At 40.0% G+C, this 24,370-nt stretch overlaps 1 protein-coding gene and 1 pseudogene across 1 annotated transcript; one reads left to right on the top strand and one right to left on the bottom strand.

Moving 5' to 3' along the window:
* Nucleotides 1–949: 949 nt before the first annotated feature.
* On the bottom strand, nt 950–11,919 carry LOC101389788 (uncharacterized; annotated as a pseudogene).
* On the top strand, nt 4,579–20,107 carry BBS12 (Bardet-Biedl syndrome 12). The gene is made up of 3 exons (XM_014784541.2): nt 4,579–4,649; nt 10,985–11,047; nt 12,865–20,107. The coding sequence occupies exon 3, from the start codon at nt 12,875–12,877 to the stop codon at nt 15,017–15,019; it is 2,145 nt and encodes a 714-aa protein (XP_014640027.2). The 5' UTR covers nt 4,579–4,649; nt 10,985–11,047; nt 12,865–12,874; the 3' UTR covers nt 15,020–20,107.
* The last annotated feature ends 4,263 nt before the right edge of the window (nt 20,108–24,370 follow it).

Below are 24,370 nucleotides of genomic sequence, written 5' to 3'. Positions count from 1 at the left end.
TAAGCAGAACAAAGAAGCACACACTGAGTCTGAGACAGGGAAAGATCTTCGCAGACAAGGTGACAAGTCCAGCATAAGCTGTAAGGACTCTCGCTTTCTCTTATATGGCCCAGTGGGAATCAAGAGACTGCATGCAGGAGACTGCCTAGCCCAACAGTTCGGCTCTTTCATAGAAAACAAAGCTAAATTACAAGACAGTCATAGAATTAAATGAGTTAGAAAATATGCACTTAATTATCCTGAGAGTTTTTATCCATAGGGAAGCAGCATAATGAAGAATAAGGATACAAGATTTAGAATCCATGTTTTATTTATCATCTATGGGCAATTCAACAATTTTTAAATTTAAGTTATCCGAACTTTAGTTTTCTCACATGTAGTAAGATGGAACTAATACCACCAGGTTCCAAGTTGTAATATATTAACTGAGATAACATACGTAAAATCCCTAGCACCTGTCCTAGGGCAGAGGTATTAAATAAATCCTAACTTACAGGGTCAAACTTATAAGGAAATCTCGGTGATATAAGTGCTTTGAATTTCTTTATAAAAAGAAAATTAACAGTGTAGTTGTCAATTTTATTTAATACTTTACATATCCGAATAACTGACTAAAAAGCAAATGCTCATCAGTTTTTAAAGAGTTGCACAAAAGGAAAATAATAGGGAAGGTAATGGCTTGTTTGCCAAATTCATTTGGATGTGGGGCCAGTTTCATTAAACTTAAAAAAATTTTAAGTCTTTTGACCCTGAGACTCTAAAAATAGCAGTTGGAATTAATACTCTTCTTGGATTCATGGTTCAAGAAAGTCATTACATTTTCTTTGTTTCTTGATGTTATAGATTTAACAACACATTGGTAGAAACATGTAACTACTCACGTGGATTAGACATCAAGAAACACATTTGTGTATATAAACTAAAAATTGAAAATGAATACATTCAGATATTATGGAACTGCATAACAAATACAATTTGTTAACAACTGTACAGAAGGAAGAAAAAAAGAATATTGATAAAGAGTGGTCTTTTTCATCATTCTCAAAAATTCTTCCTCATTTATTTCTCCATCCTCATCACAATCAGCTTCATCAAGCATTTCCTGTAAAACAAAATGTAAATATGATATGTGAAATCTATTAAAAATGAATAATGATATAAATGAATATTCAAATACTACTCTAAACCAAATTTTATTTTAAATGTATGAGTACAACTAAAGTAAGAATATAACTATAAATTATAATATATATAAATTATAATTGTATATGTTTTGTATATGTTATATATGTAAATTATAATTATAAAAAATAAAATTTACCTGAAGCTCATCATCCATTAAATTTTCCCCTAGTTCCTTTAGCGACCCTCTTGATGTTGCTTAGTGTTCTGCTTCCAGTATCATCATCATCAAATAATTTGAAAGTCTTCAGTATTTCTTCTTTTTCACTCTTTAAAAACAGAAACAACTAAATGTCATTAGTCTTTCATTTATTTATTCTATCAAGATGGACTTATAGGTCCTTGAGGTCTAGAGCAGCAACGTACAGCATAGCTGAGCTCTGACTTTACTGCTCTGACTTTTAACAATTATTTCAATGCACTCGCATCTGCCCTCCAGGTCTTTAAACTCAGGGTTTATTAAACGGAAGAGGCACAGGGTGGTAAAGAGAATGTATCTCTTATTAACCTCAGTAATTGAGATCCATTTCCAAAAATGTAAGCTCCAAGAGAACAAGGAGGTTGTCTCATTCAATGCTCCCTAGAATAGTACCTGGCAAAAATAGACAATAAATGTTTGCTGAATTCAAGGCTTCAAAATGCTGGCCCCATTCTCTCTATCCAGCCACATATCCTTATTATTTCCTAACAAAAAACCTCTTCTGCACCCTGGACAGTCTTCATTACTACCCTGAAAACATCTTTAATCTTGCTATTCCTATCTAGCTAAATCCCAACCATCTTTAAAGACCTAGTTCCAAGTCTTCCTCTACGACACCTCTGATTGCTCCAGCCAAAAAATGGAGAAGACTATTACTTGTATTTCTTTGGAAAACAAAATCACTACTATACCATTTTTACACTCATTATGGCAAAAAAATCTTCAGAACTAATGGTGCCAATTCCTTCTGTGTCGATTTCAGCAACCATTTTTTAAATTTCTTCTTTCTTTGGTTCAAATCCTAAGGCCTGCATTGCAATCTGAAATAGGAAGCAAATAAATTATAATATGCCACAATCTCATTCCTAGCTTTTGTTACCTATTAATTACTAGATTCTCTCTTTTTTACTGTGGACTAGGCATAAACATAGAGAGTCAGGTGAACCGGCCTAGGTTCCAATACTACTGCGCCATAGGATATGTCACTGTCACACCCTGGACTTTGGCCTACTCATTTATAAAACGAGAATAAAATGCTTAACAAGATATTGTTTTGTTAGTGCGGGGCAAGTGAATACACTGAAGGTGTAGGTGTACGCACTGAAGAGACTTTACATCAACCTCTCAGAAGATTACTGTTAAAGAAAGATTTAAGGATTGCCACAAATGATAGTTGTTAAATGTTTTAAAATTAGAAGTAATTTCAGAACCTTCAATTCTTTCACATCTATGGTTGCAGACCCATCAATATGAAATAAATCAAAGGCCTCTTTAATTTCTTGCTTTTGGGTTTCAGTCAATTCAATTTTTGCTGCTCTTTTCTTCCATTGGTCTGAACTTGTGTGATAGTTGGAAGCCTGTAAGAAATACACATGTGGGTGAAAGATAAATTATATAACTGGAAAAGTTACCAGAACCAGAATCTTTGATAATGAACTAATTAAATCTAATAAATAAACATATTCAAGTATCCGGTTCCCTACTATATAAGGAACCTCAACAATTTCCCCCTTTTCCCTTTGTTAACATTTGTGCTTTTAGTTATTAATATCTTGATGGAAAGCCTGGTTCTTCTTTACCAGTTAGGTTCTTCCTTAAAATTGGTGCCTTTTGAGGGGAGAAGAGGCAAAGGCAGCATGCTGGAACAGTAGACAGTGTTATGTCAGAATACAATTAGCCTTACTTAGTACATCTGAAAAGTAGTCGTTTAAGGAATATTTACTTTCATATATGCCTATATGTCTCACAATAAAATTTGTTTATTTTGTGGCATATGCTTGACTGGAACATATCCTTTTCACCTTATTCTAGCATACTTTTCTATATTGCAGAGGCTGACAAACAAAAAACGACATTTTCCAGGTGAAAAACTACTCCAGGGATCTGGATAAGAATAAATGTTGGGCCATTTATCAGTATCCACCTAATATTTGGAAGATGGAGGTCATCTTACTGCTATCTGCCATTTCCCGCTGGCAAGCAAGGTCACGGAGTTACTGTTGGGCTTCTTCTGCAGGGTCATTTCAGTTTCTTGTCTCCAGCTTTGTGTTAAGTAGTGGTGGCAGAGGCAGCAAATGGACTCCGGGTTCCGGTGTACTAGTCGCCAGCTTCTGGTGTGTTAAGAGCTGGTTGTGGCGGCGGCAGGTGCTTGATCCCTGGGCTGTAGACGCCCTGGTGCTGTCTTTGACTCAACAGTTCCCATGGTAGCCTTCAGATTCCCCACTTCCCCAGCAGTGGCCGAGTTTGCAGCTTCCCTGGCCAGTTTTTCAGAGCTCAGGATACCTTTCCCACAGGCCCAGGCCGTGCAACAGTTTTTAAGCATCTTATTCTCAGTACTTAATTCCTTTCTGGTTAAAGAGTGGTTTCTGGGTCCGCCCCGTGGCTTGGCAGTTAAGTCCGCGCTCCACTACTGGCGGCCCAGGGTTCGGATCCCGGGCGCACCCAGGCACTGCTTCTCCAGCCATGCTGAGGCCACGTCCCACATACAGCAACTAGAAGGATATGCAGCTATGACATACAACTATCTACTGGGGCTTTGGGGGAAAAAATAAATAAATAAAATTATTAAAGAGTGGTTTCTGTTTCCAACACGAAATCCATCGTAGACTGTTGGTATTAGCGGTTGATGGGGTTGATGAGGGAAAAAATGGAGAACTGCTCTTCCCAAGGCTCTTCTATTTGGCTACGAGAGGAGGCGTTACTAATGACACTCCAGGATCATGAAAAACAGGCGAATAATACACATCATAAAGTAAACAAAATTCCTTCCTTGCTCCGGGGAGGAAACTTCAGCCCCAGTAAAAGGTTACAGCTTCGCACTCACCGTGTTCCCAACCGGTGCCCGCAGCCCTGAGCACCCAGCCTCACCCCGGGGCAGCGCCGCCCAACAGCAGCCTCGACCGGGTTGCTAAGGACGCTCTAGCGGACCTCTCATGCAGCTCCGCCCACCCAAGCTTGCCCTACTGATTGACAGTCATTCCACCCAATGGGCAGAAGCGAAGGCCCTTTAAGCCAGCCCCCCTCTCTTCTCTCTACCAATAGTCTAACGCTGTGCTTGTCTCAGCCTACAGTTAAACGCAACTCTCCGTCTGGTTTCTTAGCGACCAGGCCCGCCAGCCCGGCCCGGTGTTCCCCACCCCGCTTCACACATGCGCAAACTGCGTGCGAGGAGCGGGACGGCCCTGGCTTTTTTCTGCCAGTCAGATTCTCGTCTGGCGGTGGGAAGCCCGGGACTGGAGTCTCCCGTGGGGGTGGCGAAAAGAGCGAGGTTAGTAGCGAGGTGCTTCCACCGGCTGCTCTTTGGTGAAGACGTGGGGAGCCCTTGTTTGCTTTTTCTGACCTGTTAGGGCCGGGGAAGGGATGAGAATCTAGGGCCTGGTGGGCCTGGGGGAACTGGTCCAGCTTTGAGCGGAGAGCACTGCTCTTTCCTTCAGCCTCCACAGTGCCTGGGGCTTGACCTTTAGCCGCTTCCCTCCTCCCTGGTTCGCAGGCATTCTGGCAGGGTAGGCGACGACAGTTCTTCGTAGGAGAGGCGTGGTGCAGCGATGTAGTTTGAAGGAGGTCGGTATGGGGGCAGGATGGGTCTTGGGATGCCCTTGAAGCCCACTGGAAAAAATAGGAAAGAGTTTTCACCTGTGTTGTGTTTATTTGCGGTTTGGGCTTTGGTCCCACCCCTAATCACTCTCAGACATCTACCCCCACTCCCCACTCTCACCCGCAGCCATTCCATTGGCTGAATCCCAAGATTTCAACCATATCCAGCGTAGATCCGCACTCTTGCGTCGGACACAGGTAGCCTGATAATCCAGCTGACTCAGTAACGGCCCAGATTTAGGCGCCCTTATAACCGCTGTAAACCAAGGCAAATTCTTGTCCAGAGGGCCAGACTGGCTGGCTCTGCCCAGTCCTGAATCTGGTCATGGACCAGCCAAAGGGTGGGGGAGAAGGACTGAGGCAGATCTCTGACTTCCTAGTAGGAGTGAAGAGGTGATAGTCTTTTAAAAGTTACACATCAGGACTCTTTTTATGACTCCTGCATTGCCTTCTCTAGGGTCAATACTTGATTTTTTAAAAAATCAGACTGGATTCTCCAGCAGTGGATTCAGGAAGAACATAACTTTCACCTAGTCTTTTTCCTTTGTCCTACTTATCTCACTGAAGATACAGCAAGAAAAATGTGCAGAGTACATTCTTGAAGCAGTCTCCCAAGTCACTTTTCATCCTGTAGTAAGTAGGAACATGACACATTTTCTGAAACCATCATGCTGTCTTGTTCACATTATATCCCAGGCAGACACTCAAGCATTGGAGTCATTGATTTAAAAAAAAACTCATTAAGATTCTGGAAAATAGGTAATGTTATTCTAATATTAGATGTGCTTTTTTGGGCCGCCCCTGTGGCTTAGCCGGCGCTCCACTACTGGCGGCCCAGGTTCACATCCCAGACTGGCACAGACGCACCACTTGTCCGGCCATGCTGAGGCGGCGTCACACATACAGCAACTAGAAGGATGTGCAACTATGACATACAACTATCTATTGGGGCTTTGGGGAGAAAAAGGGGGAAAAAAAAGGAGGAGGATTGGCCATAGATGTTAGCTCAGGGCTGATCTTCCTCACAAAAAAAAAAAAAAAGTGATTTTACTGTATAAAGTTACCCCAATGTTATGCAAATTCAAGATATTTTGTGAATTAAGTAAAATGTTCACTCAATTATAATATATTGATTTTTCAGACCATTAATCTCATTGGAAAAGTTGCTCTTGATAGTGTCAAGGACATACACTTTATACTACTAATATTAAAGGGATTTCTGAGACCCAGAAATGAATAAGTGCCAATATATAGAACCAAATTCTAATTTCTAGACTCTCCTGGACCAAGTTTGATCTCATGACAATTAAAAGGCTGAGTAGGGGAGCCAGCCCAGTGGCGTAGTGGTTAAGTTCGTGTTCTCCACCTTGGCAGCTCAGGGTTCACAGGCGCGAATCCTGGGCATGGACTTATGTGCTGTTCATCAAGCCATGCTGTGGCGGCATCCCACATACGAAATAGAGGAAGAAGGGCGCAGATGTTAGCTCAGGGCAGATCTTCCTCACCAAAAAAAAAAAAAACGCTGAGTAGTATGTTAATCTGCTTTTACATCACTCTATGATTTAGGCTCTTATATTTGGGATATTAAATTCTAGTAAAAAGTGATTTTTTAATTATAGGCTCAGATTGCAATTTCTAGGTCTTAGGTAGGAAGTACTCAGTCTTAAAAAATAGCTGTTACTAATCTAATTGTACTATAGAACATTAATAATAATAATCTAGGAAAATATTAAACACATTAGCACTCTTAAATCTCCCAAATTTGTTTAATACTTTCTACATGTCATGTACTATGCCAACTATTAGGTGAAAGGAACTGAGTGTAGAATATAAAGATGAATAAAAGCAAGGAACCCCCACATTAGTGGGGGAGATAGGCACAGACATAAATACGGGGTTTTAAATTCAGAGTGCTAAGTGCTTTAGTAGATGTGTAGAAAGTGCTTTGGGAGCACAGGAAAGAGGCGCTACCCCTCCCTGGGGCTGTAGAGAGGGCTGTATCAAAAATGTGGCATTTGCCTTTGGCCATGAAAGATATGTAGCATTTGTCAAGGTGAGGAAATGGTAGGATATTTCAATCAGAGTTTAGTGTGTGCAAAAATGAAAGTAAATGTATGTTCTAGTGTGGCACAATCATGAGGTTTATAAAGGTGGAAGATGAGTCTTATAAGTTGGATTGAGGTCAGATTATGGGACGCTTATGTCAAGCTAAGGAGTAAAGACTTTATTTTCTAAGATGAACAGATGTTTTTAGACAGTGGAGTGATCTGATTAGGTTTGTGCTTTACAAAGATAATTCTGACAACCAAGTGAAGAAAGAACCATTTCAGAAGTAACTAAATGGCCTCAACTAAGGCAGTTCTGAAAAGGAATCATATCAACTCTAAGGGTGGTTGAACCTTAAATTTGTGGTGGAGGAACACTGACGGTGGCATGTGTTTGATTTTGTTTCAGTTTTGTACTTAAATCTAAGATAACAAATATAGTGAAAACCATTCATTCATTCACTATCAAATATTTACTGAGTGCCTGCAGTGTGTCAGACTATATCCTTGGTATGTGGAATATCTCAGTGACTAAAATTGCCCTCTTGGGAATTACATTACAACAGAGGGAGATAATCAATAAATAATGAATAAGTAAACTATGTACTATTTTATAAGGTGATAAGTGTTATGGAAAAACAGAACGTAGAACAGATAAAGGGAATCTGGAATGTAGAGGGAAAAGAGAAGTTTGTAGTGTTAAACAGGGTGCTCAGGATAGGCCTCGTTGAAAAGGGGGAAATTTGAGTAAATATTTAACGGTGGTGAGGCAATAGATTTCTTGGTGAAGAGCATCCCAGAAAGAGGGACCAACTAGAACAGCAACACTAAGGTAGGGAGCATAGCTTGCATGCTCCAGGAACAGAAAGGAGGCCAAAGCAGAGTGGTAGAAGGATATAGTAGTAGGAGACAAAGAGGGGCAATAGACAGGCGACCAGGTTATTAGGTTACTGTAAGGACTTTGACTTTCCCTCTGAGTGAAATGGGAAGACATTGCAAGATTTTAGGTGGAAGAGTGAAAGGATCTGAGTTAGTTTTTAAAAAGGACTCCTGTGTCAGACAAAGGAGTAAAGACTTTATTTTCCAAGTTGGGGGTTTTTAGGCAGTAGAGTGATATGATTAGATTGCTATCTTGAGAATAGACTGAAGATAGGCAAGCTCTTGGTTTTGATGACGAAAAAAGCTAATCATACTTGTCAGAAAATATTAATTTTTTAAAAATGCAACTCCTGAAAAGCATTGCATGTCTAAGTATTCTAAACTTAGTACTTTAGATGAGAGTAGACATGATCTTAGGAAAAGAAAGTTTCCTCTGATGTCAAAATCCCAGTGAAGTAGTCTGACTATGCTCTTCTGTTACACACTTAGAAAGTTAAAGCTTTCTGGGCTGGCCCTGTGGCTTAGCGGTTAAGTGCGCGTGCTCCGCAACTGGCGGCCCGGGTTCGGATCCCGGGCGTGCACCGACGCACCGCTTCTCAGGCCATGCTGAGGCCGTGTCCCACATACAGCAACTAGAAGGATGTGCAGCTATGACGTACAACTATCTACTGGGGGCTTTGGGGAAAAAAAAAAAAAGGAGGAGGATTGGCAATGGATGTTAGCTCAGAGCCGGTCTTCCTCAGCAAAAAGAGGAGGATTAGCACAGATGTTAGCTCAGGGCTGATCTTCCTCACAAAAAAAAAGAAAGAAAGAAAGAAATGAAAAACAAAAGCAAAAAGCCAGTCTTGTCTTTTCAAACTTGTCTTTTCAATAAATTATTCTGGAGCAACTGGATATCCATGAGGGAAAAAACAACTCCTATCTCACACCATTTACAAAAATCAATTTAAGATGAATTATAAACCTAAATGTAAAAGCCAAACCAAAATTGGAGGACTCACACTTCCTGACTTCAAAACTTACTGCAAAGCTACAGTGATCAAAACAGTGTGGTCCTGGCTTAAGGATGGACATATAGACCAATGAAATGAATTGAGAGTCCAGAAATAAACTGATACATCTATTTCTGATTGATTTTTGACAAAGGTGTCAAGACCACTCAATGGGGAAAAGAGCAGTCTCTTTAATGGGTGGTGCTGGGACAATTTTATATCCATATGCAAAAGAATGAAATTGGACCCCTACCTCACACCATATACAAAAATCAACTCAAAATGTATCAATGAACTTAATATAAGATATAAAATTATAAAACTCTTTAAAGAAAACATTGGGTTAAATCTTCATGACTTTGGATTTGACAGTGGATTCTTAAATATGACACCAAAAGCATGAGCAACAAAAGAAAAACTAGACAAATGAGACTTCATTAAAATTAAAAACTTTTATACATCAAAGTACATTATCAAAAATAATGGACATACAACCTACAGAACGAGAGAAAATATTTTCAAATCATGTTTTGCTACGGTTCTAGTATCCATAATATATAAAGAACACTTACAATTCAACAAAAAAAAAAACCCAATTTTAAAATAGGCAAAAGATTTGAATGGATATTTCGCCAAAGAAGATATGCAAATGGCCAACAAGCACATGAAAAGATGCTCAACATCATTAGTCATTAAAGAAATGCAAATCAAAACCACAATGAAATATCACTTCACATCCACTAGGGTATCTATTATTAAAAAAGCAAACCAAAAAACAGAAGATAAGTGTTGGTGAGTGTACTGGATTGAATACTGTCCCCCCCAAACTCATGCCTACCCAGAATCTCAGAATGTGATTTTATTTGGAAATAGAGTCTTTGTAGATGTAATTGGTTAAGATGAGGTCATACTGGATTAGGGTGGGCCCTAAATCCAATGACTGGTGTCCTTTTAAGAAGGCCATGTAAAGGAGAAGCAGAGATTGGAGTTAGGCTCCCAAAAGCCAAGGACTCTGGGAGCAACTATAAGCTGGAAGAAACAAGGATGGATTCTTCCCTAGAGCCTTCAGAAGGAGCATGGCCCTGCAAATACCTTGATTTCAGATTTCTGGATTCCAGAATTATGAGAGAATAAATATGTATTGTTTTAAGCCACCCAGTTTGTGGCAATTTGGTACAGCAGCCCTAGGAAACTAACACAGCAAGAGGTGGAGCAACTGAAACCCTCGTGTATTGGTGATGGGAAAATAAAATGGTTCAGTTACTATAGAAAACAGTTCCTCAGAAAGTTAAACATAGAATTACTGTATGACCACCCCTAGCTGTGTACGCAAAAGAATTGAAGGCAGGTACTCAAACACTTGTACACAAATGTTCATAGTAGTACTATTCGCAGTAGTCAAAAGCTAGAAACAACCCAAATGTCCATCGACAGATGAATAGATAAACGAAGTGATACCTACGTATAATAGAATGTTAGCCATAAAAAGGAATGAAGTACTGACACATGATACGATGTGGATGAACCTCAAAAACGTTATGCCAAGTGAAAGAAGCCAGACCCAAAGGGCACATATTGTATGATTCCATTTACATGAAGTATCCAGAATAGGTATATCCATAGAGACAGAAAGCAGATTGGTGTTGCCAGGGGCTGGGGGAGAGGAGAATAGGGAGAGACCGCTTAATGGCTACAGGGTTTTCTTTTGGAGTGATGGAAATGTTTTGTAACTAGATAAAGATAGTGGTTGTACAACACTGTGAATGTACTAAGTACCACTGAATGGTACTAAGAATCACTTTAAAATGGTTACATTTATGTTATGTGAATTTCATCTCAATTTAAAAAAAAAAAAAGACTGAAACCATAAAGCTTTAGAAGAAATATAGAAGAATATCTTTTGTATTCAGGGGTAGGCAAAACTTTTGTAAATAGAACCCAGAAAGCAATAACTGTAAAAAGAGAAAAAAAAAGATAAATGGACTAGGGAAATAGCTTGCCAGGCTGTATTAAGGGCCACTTGTGGTTTGGGATCTTGAACTTAAAATGACGCCAATCAGCATGGTTGTTTGTGTTTTTCTGTTTATTTTCAGCTGCCCCAGGGTAAGCATGGAGTAGACAGAGTTGGATTTCATCAAGATTAGTGGATTTGCCAGGTAAGATGAACCAAAAGAGGAACAAGGTTTCAAGGGTGTATGTGCAAGGGAGTGATTGTAATAACTGACAAATGGGAATTTAAACTGGGTATGCAGAGAATTGATAATATGGGGGTGAGTGGTGAAGGACAGCAAAAACATGGCAAAATCAGATAGTTGTAAGACATGATGAGTCTCAGGATTATTGAAGTTGGAGTCCTAGCGTATATTTTGATGCTGTCTAGAGATATGCCTGAGTGTGTCAGAGTTTTATTTTTATTTTACAGAATTGAAAATTTAATAAAAGAAGATTTGAAACTGAGTTCAAACAATCCATTATATATTTTCCTGGGCTGCACTACCTGTTCTTCTTAGTCCTTAAAAACCTGTAGGAAGCTACTCTTGAGGAATAGTTGTGTTGTGGCCCCCTGCTGATCTTAAGGTATCTCTCGAACTGTGGGCATTATAGAAACGAATTTACAGTGCTGTGGCCGGTATTAGAAGAAAACCAAAACTCTAAGAGTTGTTTGCTTTTTTATATTTTGGATTTAAAATATTGTGATAAATATTACTTGAAGAATTATGAAGTCTTAGAGTTGGAAGAGAAGTTTATATTATCTGCAGTTTTAGCTCTAGTACCTCAACTGAGAGCTCTTATCTCGCAAGACAGATCATTTTATTATAGACAGCTTTTTAATTAGGGGATACTTTGTTAAAAAGTTCTTTTTATTGGGCTGAAGTCTTTCTCATGTAACTTCTTCCTATTAGTTTTAGATGTGAATTCCGAAATATTATGTGGAAAAAGTCCAGTTGCTCTTGAACTTCCCTTTAAATAGGACATTTTTTTCCCTTTATATTCTAATCAATAGCCAAATCCATCCTCTTACCTGCATCCGTCTTCCACATTTCTCATCTGGATAACTATAGAAGATTCTTAACTGGCCTCTCTGCCTCCAGACTGGCACTCATCCAATCAGTTCTCTACACTGTTATCGGAGTAGTAATATATCCAAAATATATTATTTTATTTTTATTATTTATTCTTATTGTTTATTATTATTATTATTATAACAAGTACTCATGAAGCACTATATGCAGGCACTGCTCTAAGCACTATACTCATGTACCCCTTATAATAACCCTATGAAGTAGATTGTCTATTATTATGCTCACTTTTCAGATGTGGAAACAGGGCAGAGTAGTTAAGTAACTTGCTGAAGGCTGTGCAACTAGTAAGCAATATAGCCAAGTTCAAACCCGGACTTCTAGCTTCAGAGTACATGCTTTCAAACACTACATCAAGCTGTTTCTTTATCTTCCTTACTTAAAACACTTCAGTAGTTCCCATTATAAGATCAAGTTTGACATGGTGCATAATGCCCTTCAAGATCCAACCCCTTTCCTCTTCTAGAGCTTCATCTCCTACTATTCCCCACTACTTTCTTTATATTCCCATCAAATAGAAAAACTAAACTACTTGTATTATCCCAATGCACCCTGTTTTTTCACATATATGTGCATTTACTACCACTTCCTTCTACTTGCTAACTCTTTCAAATTATTCTTCATGACTCACCCCAGGTATTGCCTTCTGGAAACATTGTCTATTGCCTGCATGATCCACTTCCCCTGTTGGATGAAGCGTTTCTCCTCCACACACCCATACCTTTATCATTAATATCATTATAATACTATATCATTGCACTGACCATATTTAATAGAAACTGTATATACCAGAAACTCCTCATAGTCAGGGACCATTTCTTATTTTTCTTTTATAAGCATCTATACCCACGAATTACACTGAATAAAGTTCCAAGTTTTTATTTTGTTTGCAGAGGATGATTCATGGTGATGGCTTGCAGGGTCATGAACGAAAGAAGGCACATGGGACTTCAACAACTTGCATCATTTGCAGAAACAGGAAGAACTTTCCTGGGCCCAGTAAAATCATCTAAATTTATTATAGATGAAGAGCGTCATGAAAGTGTATTAATCAGTTCAACAGTAAGGCTTCTTGAAAGTTTGGATTTAACCAGTGCAGTGGGACAGCTTCTCAGTGAAGCAGTTCAAGCACAAAATAACACATACAGAACTGGTACCAATACTCTTTTGTTTCTTGTTGGAGCATGGAGCAGTGCTGCTGAAGAATGTCTTCATTTGGGTGTCCCCATTTCATTAATAGTGTCTGTAATGTCAGAAGGCTTGGACTCTTGTATTGAAGAAGTAGTTTCCCTTCAAGTCCCTGTCTACAATGTATTTGACCATATGGACAACACAAAGACATTTTCTGGATTTGAAACATTTAGTGTCAGTTTGGGCCCTTTTCACCAAATCCCTTCAGATGCTGGTTTGATACAGAAAAAGCATAATCTCAAAGATGTTGCCTCTCAGTCATTGACCATTTACAATCTTTCTGGGAGACCTGTTAAATCACCTAAACTCTTTAGGCATCAGGCTAAGGTTGAAGTAGATAAAGACACATCACAAACCCCTCAAACTCTGAAAAACAGTCTGCTTGCAGACACCTGCTGCAGAAAGTCAATACTAATCCACAGTAGGCATTTTAATAGGACAGATAACAATCAACAGATAAGCAAACCAGATGGATTTCTAGAACAACATGGTGCAGCTACTCCCACAACTTACAGATGTAATGATTTGGTAGAGTTGGAGATGGGTTTGAGTCATGGAGATCACAGCAGCATGAAATTAGTAGACGATGCAATACGACTGCAATATCAGAATGCAAGTATGCAACAGGGAAACCGTACGATGCCGTTTATGTTTGACATTTCAAGAATCTTCACTTACTGCTTACCAGGTTTACCTGAAGCGTTTTCTTGTGTCTGTCCAGGATATATCACTGTTACATCAATATCTAGTACTACTCTGATCAAGGAATTGCAGAATCAGCCTGTCCGGGTAGTTCTTATTGAGGGTGACCTCACAGAGAATTATCGCCACCTGGGATTTAATAAGTCTGCAAATATTAAAACAGTATTAGAAAACACGAAGGTTCAACAAGACAGCTCAGAAGAACTGTGGATAACTCATGTATTGCAGGTATTAAGTAAGTTCAACGTGAACCTTGTCCTGGCACAAGGAAATGTATCTGACCACTTAATTGAAAAATGCATACACAGTAAGCGGTTGGTAATTGGGTCGGTGAATGGCAATGTGATGCAGGCTTTTGCAGAGGCTTCAGGAGCCGTACAGGTGGCCTATGTTACACAAGTGAATGAAAACTGTGTGGGTAATGGGGTCCATGTGACCTTCTGGGGAAGCATTCCCTTGGATGTTGTAGATATGGTTGACAGAATGACAATCATGTTAAACACAGAAGGAATTAATTTGGTAACGGTAGTGCTCACCAGCCCAGTCACTGCACACATGCAAGCCAAAGAAGATAGATTCTGGACTTGTGCCTATCGTCTGTATTATGCTCTAAAAGAGCAAAAGGTCTTCCTTGGAGGTGGTGCAGTTGAATTTTTGTGTCTTAGCCATCTTCAGATTCTCGCAGAGCAATCTCTGAATAAAAGGAACCAAGTGTGTTCAGGATGGCTTCGTAATACTTCCTCTTGGCTGGCCTCATCTCTGGCACTATACAGACCGACTGTCCTTAAATGCCTGGCCAGTGGATGGCACAGATACCTTTCAACTCTCATATATAACACTGCCAGTTACTCCTCAGAATTTGAAGCCAGCACGTTCATTCAACATCATCTACGAAATGCCGTAGACTCTGGCTCTCCTTCATCTTACATCTTGAATGAATATAGTAAACTAAATAGTGGAATTTTCAATTCAGGCATTTCAAATAAACTGGAACAGATTGCAAGAGTTTATGACATTGTTACACCAAAGATTGAGGCGTGGCGCCGAGCTTTGGATTTAGTACTGTTAGTACTTCAGACAGACAGTGAAATTATTACTGGACTTGGACACACACAGATAAATTCACAGGTATCAGAGGGCTTTTTATTTTTGTAGTGTTATGGGCTAAGTCTTTGGAAAATAATCTTTTGTAATATATCATGCTAATAATAAATTTTCTACTGGCCAAGTCATAGTGTCTAAAATGTCAGCTATTACCAGAAAGAAAATCATTGATATCTGTCAATAACTGTGCAGGGTCCAAGATTTCACCCTACTTACAAGCCGACAAGTTAGCCTGTTACTGTTACATGGGATGCTATAGAATACATGAGAACTTGGGTCAGAGACAAAGAACTTTTATTATTCACAGCAAAAGCAGTAGCCAGAGCTTTGTGTTGGTTTTTGTCAGTTCCCCATTTCTCAAAGTCCTACAAAAGCAACACAAAGGGCCAATGATGGAAGCCTGCACACACAGTGGGTTGTGTTACTGGAGAGGAACACTGAGCTTGGGATATTCACTGCTTTTATAGTAAGCAGAAACAATCCTGTTCTTTGCCCAAGGGGAGTCGTTACCTCATGCCTTAGGGTTGCTCAGTGTAAACACAAGCCTGAGACATGGACTAGGTAAAGGTAGGTCAGGTCATTGCATTCATGGCATACCCAGAAAGTATGCAGTGTCACTCAGAGCCCATGATGGACAGCCTCTTCCAAGAGTTCACTCCTTAACCTGACATGTTCTTGGCCAAACTTGAATTTTCATGCCACTCTATTGGCTACTTTGATTAGTCTGACAAACAGGTTGTTTAGTCAATACCAAATCCATGCAATTGGTCTCATATAGCAATTAATTAAGGCTACTATCAACAGACTCTTGAGCAGGAGGATGAAGCCAGTCTGCAGTATTGACCTCAGTCATGTCCCCCAGGGTCTTGAATTTAGTCAACTGTAAATTCCAGGGGGGTACCAGTAGGTCTTTTATTAGCCAGAATGTAGTCTAAGACCAATTTATTTTCCATTATCACTCACGCAAGGGAGCTTTGACTGACTTGCTGATCTTTGATGTCATTGCCAAAAATTACAGGAGGCAATAGATGGGCCGAAAAGCAATCCCCATCCCTAATGGAGAGATCTTCCATGGCCCATTTTCCCCGCATACAAGCACATAACCCCAACAGGCTGAAGTCACTCTACTTCAGAATTTGTCATTAAACCTGATTTGTATCACCATTATTTAGATTTGATTAAGTCACAAAGATAGTGTCACCCAGTAGTTGCAGCCTCAGTTGCCGTACATGGCAAATTCCAAGGCCATTCAAACATTAAAAGAAGCATATGATCAGTCAGATTGAAACGAGGATATCCTGGTTCCTGTGTTTGCACATGTTCACATCTCAAAGCTGCCATTGATGGCGTTGTGTACTGCCTCCAATACTGAATAAGAGTCTTAATAAGGTGTTGAGCCTCTTCTTTGGTGGTAGGGTGTCAAGGAGACTATTTGTTTGATTCCCTGAGGGATTGAGTGCTATGAATCTGTCTAGACAGTCTCAAGAAACTTTACTTGGCAAACAGTGTTCTGAATTTTGTCAGGGTTTATCAGCCACTCCTACTGGTAGGGTTAGATAACTCCACACTCAGGTAGATAATGGCCACAGTCAGGGCTATTAAGACAGGCTTCTAACTTGTCAACCACCAGAACATCATCTATGTAGTGAACATTTGGGGCATCAGAGCATAGAGGCACTCACACCAAGTCCCATCCCACCAATGGGTTAGGGCATGGGAGTGGATGACAGGAAGTTTTCTCTACATGCAACAATGCCCTGAATGGGAGAATCTCCTCTAGCACTTTATGAGCATTTACAGTATAAACATATAACACCTCAATACCAATTCTGTATTTTCATAACAATAGTACATTGAATTGGTCCACAGGGTCCCACCCACAGTGTCATTTTTTTCCTTTACTGCAAGATTTGCTCCAATCCTATTAGTTGACTTTAGTCACTTTTCCCCCTCTCTGGGTATATGGACCAAGAAGTTTAACACTTGCCCATTGGGGCCTTTAAACAGCTGGCAGGAGATTCTGCTGTTTCCCTGGCTGGGAGCTCAGGAAGGAGCAGGGAGTGAGGGTGGCAGCCAAGGAGGTTCTATTTTTCTGTTTTGGCTTTTCACTTCAGTGTTGGTGCCAACTTCTCCTCTATGCTCTTGCCAGGATCTGGAGAGCACCCAGACTCCAGGGATCTTTCTGTTTGCTCTCCATACACCATGGAATCTCCTCAGTGTCCTGCAGTCCTTGGTACTTTTGACCACCCTGAGCCAAACCTACTTCCCCTATGGGACTGGGTAAAATGGTGACTTGGGCGCCTGCATCTAACGGAGCTGTAAAAGTTTGAGTCACTTTCTTCCTCATAGTTCCCCCAGCACACTGGGCTTCTTCCTTCAAGCAGCTGAGGTCAGGGTAGAGGGTGAAGGAGGTATCAAGAAGTGTAGAGGGAGAGAACGGCTCCATGCCCGTAAGCAAAGCCTTGAGTTTGCAGTAGTCCCTGTTATCCACGGTTTCACTCTCTCTAGTTTCAGTGACCCATGGTCAACTGCGGTTCAAAAGTGTTACATGGAAAATCCAGAAATAAACAATTCATAAGTTTTAAAAATTGCACACGTTCTGATGAACCGTGATGAACTCTCACTCTGTCCAGCCTGGGACGTGAATCATCCATTTGTCCAGCGGATCCACACTGTGTATGCTACCTGCCAGTTAGTCACTCAGTAGCCATCTCAGCTATCAGATCGACTGTCACGGTATCGCAGTGCTTGTGTTCAAGTCACCCTTATTTTACTTAGTAATGGCCGCAAAGCACAAGGGCAGTGATGCTGGCCATCCAGACATGCCACAGAGAAGCCATAAAGTGCTTCCCTTAAAGGAAAAGGTGCAAAATTCTCGACTTAATGAGGAAAGAAAAAAATCATACTGAGGTTGCTAAGACCTACAGTAACTTTTATTACAGTATATTGTTATAATTGTTCTATTTTATTATTAGTTATTGTTAATCTCTTACTGTGCCTAATTTATAAGTTAAACTTTATCATAGGTATGTACGTAAAGGAAAAAAACATAGTATATACAGGGCTTAGTATTATCCACGGTTTCAGGCATCCACTGGGGGTCTTGTATCCCCCATGGATAAGGGGGACTACTGTACTTTTGGTTTTAATCGGCTGCCCAACTTGTGCTCAACAAGCTTGTATTTTCAGTATACTCAAAATTTTATTTCCTCACTGCTGACAGCATTTCTTTCAGCTTTGGGGACCCCTTGACTTAGCAGCCACAGGCGAATTTCTTCTCAGCTAGGACCCAGGAGTATGCTGTGTTGTTATCATGTTAACATCCTTCCTCCTCCCACCCTGAGGTGACTGAGCAAGAACCAAGACACCATTTGGGTGGCTTATTTAATCTTACTTCTCACTGCTTACCCTCCAAACATTCATTAACAGGTAGGACAGTGGGGGGCCCCTATTCCTCTCCCCCTTTCCCACTACTTGAGTGAAAGTATTCACTATTGGATCCCAGTTATATCTCTTAACCCATCCCATTGGGGCCTTCATCTTTTCCAGAAAACCATGGCTCTGCCAGCCGAGACTGTCAAGAACTGTGCAGGGTCTGAGATGTTGCCCTGTTTATAAGCTAACACGTTAGCCTGTTAAAATTTAGTGGGATACTAGCAGAAGACATGTGACTCCTGGGTCAGAGACAAAGGACTTTATAGTAGCTAGAGCTTCATGTTGGTTTGTATTGGTCCCCTGTGCTCCCAAGTCCCACAGGGGTGACATAAAGAGTCCATGATGAATTCCTGCACACAAGGTAGGTTTTGTTGCAGGAGAGGAACACTGAGCTTGGGCAATTCACAACTTTTATAGTAAGCAGAAGTAAGCCTGTTCTTTGTCTGGAGGGAGATACTACATCATCATTCAAGATTTCTCACTGCAAACACAGCCCTGAGAAGTGGCCTGGAAAAAGAGAGTTCAATACCCAGGAAGAGCATGCAGGGATGCTCAGAGCCCATGGCAGACTGCCTGTCCCAACAAAGTCTTTCTCTTTTGCTACTTAGCCATAAATTGAACATTATAAGGACTGAATTATATGTGTGGTTTTGGAATTGAATATTAGAAGAGCTCTAGGAAAATAATAATAGTAATAATCAAGTTACTGATTACCTACCATGTTCCAGCCACTGTTCTAAATTTTTTATATGTTGCATTAATTTGCTAGGGTTGCCATAACAAAGCATCACATATTAGGTGGCTCAAACAACAGAAATTTATTTTCTCACAATTCTGGAGGCTAGAAGACTGAGACCAAGGTGTTGGCAGAGTTAGTTTCTTCTGAGGCCTCTCTCCTTGATTTGTAGATGGCTGTCTTCTCCCCGTGTCTTCACAATGTCTTCCCTCTGTACCTGTCTGTGTCCAAATTTCCCCTTTTTGTAAGGACACCAGTTATATTGGATTAGAGCCTCACTAATGACCTCATTTTAACTTAATTGCCTCTTTAAAGACCCTATCTCCAAATACAGTCACATTCCGAGGTACTGGGGCTTAGGACTTCAACATATGAATTTGAGGGGGCCCACAATTCAGCCCATAACACTTTAATTATCTCAATCTTTGCAACTTCTATTTTCTTGATTTTATAGATGAAGAAATGAGGTTAGTAAGGTTAAGAAACTTGCCCAAGGTCTCACAGCTGGTAGGTAGTAGAGCTGGAATTTGAACTAAGATTTTTTCTGGCTTCCCAGTCTGTATCTCTAAGCATTAATTGTAGTAGGAAGCTTTTTTATCTGTAAGGTAACAATAAACAAAACAAGAAGAAAAGAGAATGGTTTATTGATAAATTATAGGGCTAATTTAAATGTAGTATTAGAAAATGTGATTTGGTTATCCTCATGCTTGGGTAAAAGAATATCATTTTTGGTTTGGTGGATTGTCTTAAATGTGATCACATGAAAAATTTTCACAGATAATCTTTCCAGTTATATATACTGTCTTTGATCAGAGTTAGAATAATAACAATGTTGAGTGTTGGACTGCTTTTAAAAATAAAGTGTATTATTTTACTTGAGTGGATACTGACACTTTTACTCTCTCTATATAAACTATTAACACTTCATTTTTATTAAAATATTATGACTATTACGAGTGCTGCTAATATTAACGTAGATGCTCAGCTCAATTTATATAATAGTTTTTTTGTGAAGTTAGTATTTGCATGTATTAGTACAATTAAATGTTTAGTAAATCTTGTAATAAATACTTTCCTTTGAAACTAGAAGTCTCACTCTAATAAAACTTCATGAGTTTGTTTTGTTTCCAGATTTTAAAAACTTTGTACTATTATGTGGTTTATTGGCTAATTTTCTTACTCTTATAATCATAAGTAACTTTACATTTTAATTACTCAAGGAACTGTTCTGTCCTTGCAAACTGAGGGCAATCCATCAAATAAAGTTGATCCACCTAAGTAAGTGGATTCTCCAAGGACCCCTGTCTACAAGCAGGTAGACATTTCTCGAAAGACCAGAACAGTGTTGACATCTTTGTGAGACAGACCTGCCTCTGTAATATAGACTACAAAGAGGTTTGCAGTCATCCTACATCTATAGTATGGTTCATCTTCCCAAAGATAAATAAGTCCTCCTGGACCAGGAATTAACTAGCTCTTCAAAAAATAATCCTTAGAAAATTCCAGCAATGGAATCCCCACATAGTCCAGAATACGGGCAGGTGTGTCTGTCCACCCAGAGGCAGGACAGAGGCAGGATCAGCAGAACAGAAGTGGGGAGCAGCAAGAGAGAAGGTGTTACTGACAGGTCGTTGTGAGCTACAGTCCCCAAAATAAGTACTTCCACAGGACAGGACTCTACTGAATGAGAATATGGGTAAGAAGGTTTGAGAACTAACTCATGGGCATCAAATTTTGGGCAAGTGCAAAACAAAACAACAACAAAAAAACAAAAGCAACCCCACTTCTCTATGTTTGTGTGGATACAATATTGACTAGTCGTGGTGATCTAAGCTCTGAAGATCAGAAATACTCAGCACATGCTTCCTTCCAGGAGGACTGAGCCACGCTCCGAGGGAAAAAAAAATGTTGGAAACAAGTAAAATAGAGCAGGGCAGGAACATTTGGAATAAGGGAGAGGGAAGATTTACATTGGGAATGGTAAAACCATGTCATTTTGTCGTAGGCTGGGTGGCCGGGAGACTCAGAGGAATAAGATTTCTGAAAATAAATGTAACCTTGAAGGCAAGGTCCACAGGCCTCTAGGAAACACAGAGCTGGAAGTTGAAAATCTTTCCAACCAGACTTTATAAGCTGAGAAGGACTACACAGAAAAGCTTTATTTTCAGTCCTTCATTTATAGCAGGAGGGAGACCACGAGCCATGAAGCGGAGAAACTGACCTTGGCCCATCCCCATCTCCTCCTCAGGAATCCCCTCCTGTGATGGGATCCACAAAAATCCATGTAATTCGAGCATGGGGAAAAAAGAAATGCCATTTAACCTCAAATGACTTTAGTGCAAGAGAAAGATTAAAATGGATTAAATAATATTTGAACAATGAGAACTCACCAGAAAAAAAATGTAGCTACAAAGCAGAAGAAAATTAATATTTTAAAGGAGTTAAAGAAATCATTTAGATTGAAGTTTTTGAAAAAACAGCACAAATTAGAAATGAAGATCTCAGAAATTAGATGGCAAACAACAGGTTGTGAAATGACAACTGACACAACTCAGAAAAGAATTGGACTAAATTACAGTAACACAGGAGCAAATAGACTCCACAGAAAGCACAGGAAAGGAAGTAAGTTTCATTCCCAGAAACACAGTAGAGGAATCTCCTCTTTCACGAACTCTTCTAAATTTCCATAACAGAGATCTGCATTGTACCATTTGTCTTTTAAGATGGTGACTTAAATGGCCAAACTTTACAAAGGATGACTTTCCTATGTAAAGCACAGTCCAATCTAATATTAGAGTCACCTTCTAGAACTTTCAAAGCCATTAATTACTCATTTAAGTTCAGGGGCAGCTCTTGGCTCACTAGTTCTGGCTATTGTCCTACTCTGTTTATGAGAGGGAAGCAATGGTGGATCAAAGGAGTCCAGGGTCTCTCAGAGTGGCAGTGCCTTGCAGTCACCAAATGGCAGAGTTTCCATGATCATAGCTTCGCAGGCCCACAGACTTTTGTCAGGATAACAGGAGGTAATCATCATCAGGGGAATTAACTCATACTAACCAAATCACAGAGAATTGTCATATAAACCAAGATGTTAATTTCATATTTATATTTGTAACATAACCACTAGAAAAAACAAAATACTCATATGAACTGAGTCAAGAATTTTTTTCTTCCATGTATGAAAGTCTCTGGGAAGCTAGGAAGATGGCTTATTGAGTCTGGAATTGAAGCCAAGGGACTCTTCTGATATAGTGCTAGCCAGACACCCTCCAGCAACAACACTGGAGACCCACCACTAACTAGGAAGGTGAGCTTTTGCTCACTTCGTCTGTTGTCATACTCTTTATTCAGATGTTAAGATAATTAGACGCTGCTTTCTTTTTACTCAGTCATATTTCAGACTTGTCCTCTGGAGGCAACACCCTGTGGTCCCTTTGGATGATAATTTATTGCTTTGGTTTGGGAGACATCTCTCCTATAGTGACATCTAATAATCACAATTACCCACTTCATGACACTTGTTTAACCCCCAGAGCTTAACCTTATCTCCAGGTTCTGGGAGCAACAGATTATAGTCTCCTATGGCCCAACTAAAGATTGTCCTTACCACGATAAAAGACTGATGACAGGAAGGTATCTGTCAGCTTCCAAGATGCGCTTGTGGTGTAGTCAAATCAACATTGGACTGAAAACTGGAGACCTGTGTTCAGATTCTGACTTTGTCCCTTAGGTGACCTCGGGCAAATTACTTAACATCTCTTAGTCTGTTTATCTATAAAATGTGTTCTTAAAGTGACTTTGAGGTTTAAATTAAATATTCATTCCAATAACCTAACTCAATAAATATTAACTGCATGCAAATATCTAGGAAATAAGTCAGGCATTTGGAACATTGTTATGAAACAATTTTATGAGATTTCTGTTCCTTTCCTAGCTATACAATTTTAGTGATTCTCCTTTGCACCCCTCCCTCCCTTTTTATAGTGATTAGAAGTTATGCCCCATGAACAAAAAGGGTCAGTGTGCCTATTTTGGAGATAAGAGCAATAGGAAAGGAAAGTGCTAGGCAAGATGTTTTGCTTCTCAAGGTGGCTAGAGGAGATAACCCCTGCAGTTGAAGAAAATAACGACAAATAGTAGTAATAGTAGGTTTGATGTAGTGCTTTACTCTTTTAAGGAGTTATTAGACTGCCATGGGCCACTTCTAAGAGTAGCAAGGCTCCTTGTTGCCACAGGGGTGTGCTGGCCTAAGAGAGCAAAGCCAAGACCAAGCTAGGGAGGCTCCAGAGCGAGCAACAGACGACTGCAGACAGCACTACGCTTCAATCAGCCTCCCTTGAAGTGTGCTTGTGTCATCTGTTACCAATCATGCTGTCAAGTTCCTATTGTGATTGCCGCCTGCTTTCCTTTAGTATTTTGTTTACATAGAGCAGCAGTTCTCAACCTTGGTTTCACATAAGAATCGACTGGGGAGCTTTTAAGAAATCCTAATGTCCTAACCACATCCGCAGATATTTATTTAACTCGTCTGAGGTCAGGGCGCCAGGCATTGGTATTTTTAAGAGCTCCCGAGGTGACTGGAATGTACAGCCAGGATTGAGAACCGTTAACTTGAATAAAGGGATGATTTTTGGCTTGCTCAGGGGTCCTCAGTCCCCAGCTGCGCTTTAGTATCACCTGAGGAGCTTTCAGACAAGTTACATCAGAAGCTCTGGAGTGGGTCTGGGTATCTGGATTCTCAAGGCTCTCCATATGATTATAATCTGCAGCCAGGATTGATCATCACCGCTATAACTTAGATAGAACATGAAGAGATGGTCTTGTTTAACACAAAGTAAATGCTATCCTTCTGTGGGGAAACTGTGAATTTTGCAACTTCGCAAAAATATGAAAAATCATGCACTTAGCTGCAGCCTGGGGAGGATAATATAGGAAAGGGGCACAGAGATAAGGAAAAATAACAAATCTTCATTCATTACTTTATATGAAACAATTTGAATTCCTAAAATACCAGATATAATCAACTTTAACTCAGCAATCATCTAAAGAAGGATTGCTCCTTGCCAAGTGTTGATCATGGATCATGGCTACCGTTAAAGAGCACTTCTTCATGCCAAGTAGGTTGAGGAGCACTTTACAGGCACAGGGTTGCTTAATCTTCACAGCAGTTCTGTGAGGCAGGCTCTATTATTATTTTCATTTTACAGATAAACTGAGGCACAGAGGCTAAG

Source organism: Ceratotherium simum, chromosome 12 (genome assembly GCF_057802395.1).
Source record: "Ceratotherium simum simum isolate JZ-2026a chromosome 12, ASM5780239v1, whole genome shotgun sequence".
Classification (NCBI taxonomy): Eukaryota; Metazoa; Chordata; class Mammalia; order Perissodactyla; family Rhinocerotidae; genus Ceratotherium; species Ceratotherium simum.
The sequence above is the reverse complement of the archived record's forward strand: the minus strand, read 5'-3'. Positions and strand labels throughout refer to the sequence as shown.